At 37.4% G+C, this 8053-nt stretch overlaps 1 protein-coding gene across 1 annotated transcript; it reads left to right on the plus strand.

The window, feature by feature from the left end:
- The first annotated feature begins 119 nt into the window (after nucleotides 1-119).
- Nucleotides 120-6516, plus strand: LOC129772954 (uncharacterized protein K02A2.6-like). Its single transcript, XM_055776488.1, has 3 exons — nucleotides 120-267; nucleotides 2306-4090; nucleotides 4188-6516. Exons 2-3 carry the CDS (start codon nucleotides 2310-2312, stop codon nucleotides 6514-6516), a joined length of 4110 nt encoding a protein of 1369 aa, XP_055632463.1. The 5' UTR covers nucleotides 120-267; nucleotides 2306-2309.
- The last annotated feature ends 1537 nt before the right edge of the window (nucleotides 6517-8053 follow it).

Raw genomic sequence — 8053 nt, forward strand, 5'->3', positions numbered from 1 at the left:
TTTCCCACCATTTTATAAATATCTCGAGTAATATAGTTTTATAACGATTAGACTACCTATGACACATATACCTTGAATAAAGAATGAGAGCTCAGTTCTATTTTGACCACGATCACGTGTATACGTTACTTGGAGATACACATCCGAATTCCCAGGCGAACGTTACATTTGGCGACGAGGGTAAATTCTCGTAGTAATTAACGTACTGAGTTTGGAAAAAGTCAACTGTGCAAATTGAGATTGAGCGGAAAGTGCAGTATTAACGTAGTAAGTAGCCTGATTGTGTGATTTTGTGAAAAATCCAGTGGCATTTTTTTTTTTCCTCTCCGCTTATATTATTGGGTGACATGCGGTCGAAAACAAAATGGCGTCAAAATGTGCAAATAGTGGTAGTGGATTGGTTTTGAGGAAAATGTCGGTAAAATGATGTACTTGTAACTTAAGTGAGAATAGAAAGAACGATGGTAGAATGAAAAAAGAAATCCGAAATGTGAGCTATGTGAACGTAAGTACGTAGCGTTTCTGGTGCTGGTTTTTTTTTCTGTACGTTCTGTGCTGGGAAGAGTGCAAAGGAGATGGAATGGAGAAAAATAGCTTCATCAGCGTCTAGATGGGGCGCGGAGGAAGTGGAGGGATGTTGCATGATTTCATTTTACGTTGAAGAGTTTTTGAACATGAAGAAAAATTACGAAGGCCTGAAGGATATAAGTGTTAGTGAGAGTTTTGGTGAGCGTCGGTTCGATTATCTCTATTGAGAAGAAAAAATTAAAACCTGCCACCACTAGCAACAGTTGCAGAGGGAGACAGAAAATACATTTTTCAGTGGAGAGGGATTCAATGGGTTGAAGCAGGACAACAGTTGGTTTGATATCGATGTAAATCAGGGACACAATGGCAAACTGTAAGTAAAAGTACCGTTCCTTTATTCAAATGAAATGATTTACTGTTGGGCGAACGGTAAGATTTGAAAAAAAACAAACGCGTTTTATAGTGAAATGGGTTGAATACCGGATTCACTGTTAATTGGAAAAAAAGTATTAAAAATTGATGAAATGGGTCGAGTACCGGATTCACTGTGAAATTTTGTTTGGAATGAAATTGTGAAATTTGTGAAATTAGTGAAATGGGTTGAATACCGGATTCACTGTTAATTAAAAAAAAAAAAAAAAAAAAAAAGAATAATAATTGATGAAATGGGTCGGGTACCGGATTCACCGTGAACTTTTGTTCGGACTGAAATTGTGAAATTAGAAATTAGATTTGGATTCGTTGTCAATTTCGTAAAGTGAAGATTATTTGGTGTAATGGGTCGAGCAACAGATTTCACTGTTTGTACTCGTTCGATTTGGAAAATGCGAAAAATTGCTATAATTGTTCAAAACAATAGAACACGAAAAGGTTTGAACAAAACAGAACAAAAAAAAGTCTGTCAGGAGCACGGGAAAAATCAGGGTTGAAAAAAAAGAAACGCGTCTGTTAGTGAAACGGGTTGAAAACCAGATCCACTGTAAACTAAAAAAAAATATATATATATATATATATAATAATAATGGGAATTAGTGAAATGGGTCGAGCACCGGATTCACTGTTGAGATGGAAAAGTGAAATTTGTCAAGATTATTAGAATTCACAATTAATTTCATAAAGGAATGATTATTTTAGTGAAAGGGGTCGAGCACCGGATTCACTGTTGAAACTCGTTAGAAATGAAGACGTAAAATAAAAAAAAAAATAATTGAAATCACTGCTGACATAAATAATGAGCATTTAGTGAAATGGGTCGAGCACTGGATTCACTAATTGAGCTCGTTTCAATTGGAAACCTGAAATTAAGTTTTGAATTCGCTGTTAATTTAATGAAACAATGATTATTTAGTAAATTGGGTCGAGCACCGGATTTGGTACTCGTTTGAAATACAAAAATGTGGAGTCTTGTAATTTTGTTCAATTTTGGTCACTGTTCCTAAAATGTAAAAAAAAAATAAAATGTTAAAAAAAAAAAATAAGAAATTATTATTTTCAAAGCAATTAGGGTTTGCAAGAATTATTTAAAGATTTTAGTACAAAAATAAAATATGTATATATATAACTAATTGAAAGAAATGATTTGGAATAAAATGAAATAACCGAAGGATAAAAAAATTGAATGACGTTTTGGGCATTATCTGTGAATGATTGATACCGTTATTTGTGTAGTTCATGTTTATGTTGAAAATGCCACATGATGAAATAAAACGGCTTCGCTGAATGGAAGTCTTAAAAAAAAAAATAATAATAATAAATAAATGAATCACATGTTTTATAGGAAAATGGATTCGTTCAGATCAGTTAAGCCGTTTGATGCAAAAGTTGACCAGTCGCAGTTGGCCTCAGAGTGGAGAAAATGGAAACGTAGTCTGGAATATTATTTGGAGGCAAGCAACATCACGGGGCAGCGAGAAAAACGTAACCAGCTTTTGCATTTGGGAGGAGTTGATCTTCAAGACATTTTCCACAATCTCCCTGGAGTGAATGATGTTCCCCATGTGACCATTGATCCACCGTACTACGACGTAGCCGTAGAGAAACTTGATGATCATTTCCAACCGACTCGTAGACGAACCTACGAACGTCATATTTTCCGGCAAATTACTCAACAGCATGGGGAACGTTTTAATGATTTCGTGATGAGATTGAGAACGCAGGCCAACCGTTGCGAATTTGATCAGGAACATAGCTCAGTCCTTGAAAGTATGATCATTGATCAAATCGCCGAGAAATGTTTGTCATCGGCTTTAAGGAAGAAGATTTTGGAAAAAGATCGTTCTCTAAGTGAGGTTGTGGCCATCGGTAAAACCATCGAAGATGTCGAGGCTCAATGCAAGGAACTAAACTGCTCAGACTATACAACCAAATCTACAGGGGAAATTAATAAAGTAGGCCCACAGGTTCATCGCTTTCCTCGAAATGAATCCCCTCGATTTTCTCAGAAAGATCAACTCAATGGAATGAACATGTCCGGTTCCAAGGGTCGATCTAATTGGAATTACTGGAAGAACGACAAATTCCGTTGGACAAATCCAAGGCAATTACAACAGGCAAATGATACTCGGATCTGTTTTGGCTGCGGTCGCCGTGGTCACGTTAAAGATAGTTCGGAGTGTGTTGCAAAGCAGGCGCAATGTTTGAAATGCAAGCGTATAGGGCATTTTGCGAAGTGGTGTACGAAACGATCTAACGAAGAGTCAGTACATGCACCTCCGGCAAAAAGGATCAAAGCCGTTTACAAGGATGACGGCCATGAAAAGGACAAGGAAGAAGATATTTGCTACATTATGGGTCAAAACGTGTTTCGCTTCAAGATCGGAGGGGTAGAGATTCCGATGGCGATTGATTCTGGTGCAGCAGCTAATGTGGTACATGCTGCAGCTTGGGAAAAATTAAAGTCGGCTAGTGCAAAAGTAAAGTATCAACCTCAAGTCGATCGGCTGTTTAAGGCATACGGGTCAAAGAATCCACTGAAGATGATGGGAATGTTCAAAGCTAAAATTGAAGCGGGAGGTAACTGTACGGAGGCTGTATTTTATATTGCTCAAGACGGTAAACAGTGTTTACTAGGTGATGAGACGGCAAAGAAGTTAAAAGTATTGAAGATTGGGTTTCAAGTTGCAGAGATTAGCGAAAATAACCCTATGTTTCCGAAAATGAGAGGCATCTTGATTGAGATACCAATTGATCCAAACGTCAAGCCAGTGCAACAGCCGTATAGGCGCGTACCTTTCTCAATAGAAGAAAAAGTGGCTCACAAGCTGAGATATCTATTGGATAAAGACATTATTGAACGTGTACAAGAGCCATCGGCGTGGGTGTCACCAATAGTTCCGGTATTGAAAGATTCCGGGGAGATTCGCTTGTGTGTCGATATGCGACGGGCAAATCAAGCTGTCTTGAGAGAAACTCATCCACTTCCCATAATCGAGGAGATGTTTGGTTCAATAAACGGAGCTGTTCGATTTTCCAAGGTCGACATAAAGGACGCTTATCATCAGGTAGAGATTTCGAAGCGGTCCAGAGAAATAACAACGTTTATAACTAAACAGGGTTTGTTCAGGTAAATGATTTCCATAAAAAAAAAAATGTTTTTCAGTCGTCTTGAATAAATGAAAAAAAAAATTAAATAAATGTAATTATAATTTTATTTCAATTAGATACAAACGCCTTATGTTTGGTATAAGCTGTGCGCCAGAACTCTTCCAAAAGGTGATTGAATGCATCGTAGCCGGACTAGATGGAGTGGTGGTCTATCTAGATGATGTTATGGTTTTCGGTCGAAGTCAGAAAGAACATGATGAAAGGTTGGATGCTCTGCTCTATAGACTAAAAAAATATGAGATCCTACTGAATAAGGATAAATGTGTTTATAATGTGGATCGTTTGGAGTTTTTAGGTCACGAACTTTCAGGCAATGGAATTCGACCTACGGAAAGCAGAATCACAGCTATTGAAAATTTCCGCAAGCCTTCAAATGTCTCGGAGCTCCGGAGTTATTTGGGTTTAATCACTTATGTCGCTCGTTTCATTCCTCAGCTGGCAGAGAAGACGGCATCTCTGAGACAGTTACTGAAGTCTGGAGAAAAGTTTATCTGGAATCATGTACATGATCATGCGTTCGAACAAATTAAATCTGCGGTTTGTTCTGCAACTTTTCTTGGATATTTCAACCCAAAGAATACAAGCATCGTCATAACCGATGCAAGCCCAACAGGAATAGGTGCAGTGTTGCTACAGCAGGATACGAACGGAGTAAGACGGATCATAAGCTTTGCAAGCAAGGCTCTTACAGAAATAGAGCGTAAATATTTCCAGACAGAGCGAGAAGCTTTGGGTATTGTTTGGGCAGTAGAAAAGTTCAGATTATATCTTCTTGGTACAAAGTTCATACTTGTCACAGATTGCAAACCTCTTCTTTTCTTATTTAAAGAACGGTCTAAGCCATGTGCTAGAATTGAGAGATGGGTTTTGCGCCTGCAAGCCTATAAATTTGAGGTCGTATATAAACCGGGAAAAGAAAACCTCGCAGACGCCATTTCCAGGTTATCTGTAACTCAAGCAGTTAATTTCGATGTGGACGGAGAAGCCTGTATATATCATCTGGCACAGGCCAACATTCCAGAAGCAATTTCTTTGGAAGAAGTCGAAGATGCATCTTCGAAAGATGAAACTATTCAGGCTGTTTTCCAGAGTCTTGAAACTAACACATGGGATGAATGCATGAAGGAATACAAGCTAGTTCGGTTCGAATTGTGTAGATCTGGGAACATCCTGCTGCGAGGCGATCGTTTGGTCATCCCTCAAGTATTACAATCTCGTACGATAGAAATTGCGCATGAGTCTCACCCAGGCATTGTAGTGATGAAACGGCGCCTCCGACAAAAAGTGTGGTGGCCTCACATTGATAAACATGTAGAAGATTTTGTGAAAAAATGCAAGGGGTGTACACTAGTCTCAATGCCCGATCCGCCAGAGCCTCTAGTACGAACAGAACTCCCGAATAGGGCATGGGCACATATTGCTGCTGATTTCGTAGGACCACTACCGTCTGGTCACAATCTACTAGTATTTGTTGATTATTGTAGCAGATTCACTGAAGTTATCATCATGAAACAAATAACTGCTACTCTAACTGTCAAAGCACTTCATGAAACATTTTGCCGATTTGGCATGCCCGACTCATTGAAAACCGACAATGGACCTCAGTTCATTAGTGCCGAGATGCAAAGATTCTGTACACAGTTTGGAATCGAGCACCGAAAAACAACTCCATACTGGCCTCAAGCGAATGGGGAAGTAGAGCGAATTAACCGTTCCATTGGGAAAAGGCTAAAAATAAGTCAGGAAACCGAAGGTTCCGATTGGAAATGGGACTTGAGGATGTTTATACTAATGCATAACTCAACTCCACACTCTACGACAGCGATAGCACCATCATCAATTATGTTTGGTAGAGTTTTAAAGGATAAACTTCCATCTATGATTTGGAAGCATGACATCATCCTTGAAGAAATTCGTGACCGAGACAATATGAGAAAAAGTAAGGAGGCCGAATATGCAGACAAACGTCGAGGAGCAAGGCCAAGTGAAATTACAGTCGGTGACACAGTGGTTGTGAAGAGGATTCTTAAAGAAAATAAACTGTCCACTAACTTCGACCCGGAAGAATACTGGGTTAAGGCTAAGAGAGGAGCTGATGTCACACTGGAATCAAAAGAGTCAGGACGCATATTTCACAGAAACGTATCGCACATGAAGAAGTTATTCTCGGGTGATACACAAGGACAAAACAAAATAAGTAAGAATACAGAAGACACGAATCTAAACAATGACGATTTTGTAACGGTAGACGAAAAACAGTTGGAACTGGAAGAGGAGACGAATACGAACACCATGGAGCGTCCCAGACGAAACCACAAGCGACCAGAATACCTAAGCGATTATAATATTGAAAAGATATCGGAATATTTAAACACAAAACACTAGTTATATGTACTGTTGACGTCCTACTTTTATTTAGAATAAAATTGTCCTGAAATATATAGAAATATATATAATTAAAAAAAAAAAAAAAAACCCGAACAAGAAGAGGAATGTAGTATCTTTCCCACCATTTTATAAATATCTCGAGTAATATAGTTTTATAACGATTAGACTACCTATGACACATATACCTTGAATAAAGAATGAGAGCTCAGTTCTATTTTGACCACGATCACGTGTATACGTTACTTGGAGATACACATCCGAATTCCCAGGCGAACGTTACACTCGTGACTATGGAAAAACGCATGAAATTGATGTGGTTGAGGCTGCGTTTATAACTCTCCCCTTGTACACTGCTTATAATTGCAACGAGATTTATTGATGTTTTTATATATTATGTTATTACTATTGACAATAATTATTGTAGAATTGTATTGTATATAGAATAAGTTATATGTTATAATTATAATGTATTCTAAGTATGTAGAATTACATGAAATCAAATACAATTTTGAAATTGAAAAATAATCATCAAAAATATTGTCATTATCTCTGATGATTATCTCTCACAAATAAGAAGCCACATTTTCACTGATATTTTTCATATGTTGGACCAACAAATCGTAGTTCGTATGACATTTGTGCCTACCATTTTTCTTTTGTATCATGTACTAATGATTAGTAGGGTAGAAAATGACTAGAGAATAACATGTACCATGTACCAAAAAATTCGTCGTATTTACTAATTATTTCTATCAGTGTGGGCTTCAAAGATATGAAACGAGGGGCTTCCAAATACTCAAATCGGTACCATGCTACAGGTTGACGAATTAAAATCGCTATTGAAGAAAAAAAAATCGCGCTCATTGTGGATGATTGTAAATCCGGCATAATCCATGTTGACGACATTGAGCTTCGTATTACGAAATGGGGAGTAGGCATGACAATACGGGTTTGCAGAAGAAATGAACACACTTTTAAAATAAAAATTATGAATGAAAATTATTTTTCCCAAATCATACAAACAAATGTATCTAAAGATAGTTTTATATTATAATGGTAAGTTTTGATGAGGATATCTGAAAATTCATAGACAATAGTTCAAATTAGGGTCGGAACAACGTACTTATAGTAGGTAAATAACGTCAAGAAAAAATTATGATACACATTTTAGCAATTTAAAACTGCCGTAGGGCCGCCTAATATAATAGAGAAAAGTTGGCTTCATACAAACTAATGTCTTATCCAGATGTCGACACCATTCCGCCGTCAACGCGAATTCGCAAAGGTTAATTTGTTCGGAGAAATTCAAGGTGTACACTCAATTTGGTGATGCCTAGAATAGAGATTGTTTCAATTTTTTAGCAGAAAACTTTTCGCGGGATTTTATTGCACGTACAGCTTGTCAAATGTGTGAGTAATTAATATGCATCAAAATAATCAATGTATTCAAAATATTTTACACCAAATAAATGGAAAGTATCGTCAAAAACATTTGTACACTCAGTTTTGCGATTGACTGCAGATCACAGAAATA

The sequence above is a fragment of the Toxorhynchites rutilus genome, chromosome 3, assembly GCF_029784135.1.
Source record: "Toxorhynchites rutilus septentrionalis strain SRP chromosome 3, ASM2978413v1, whole genome shotgun sequence".
In the NCBI taxonomy this organism is placed as follows: Eukaryota; Metazoa; Arthropoda; class Insecta; order Diptera; family Culicidae; genus Toxorhynchites; species Toxorhynchites rutilus.

What these genes read in the sequence shown, in the direction of transcription:
- LOC129772954 (XM_055776488.1), top strand. Translation starts at nt 2,310, where the DNA reads ATGGATTCGTTCAGATCAGTTAAGCCGTTTGATGCAAAAGTTGACCAG. An exon ending in ACTAAACAGGGTTTGTTCAG is followed by an intron (nt 4,091 to 4,187) that starts GTAAATGATTTC and finishes TATTTCAATTAG; the next exon opens with ATACAAACGCCTTATGTTTG.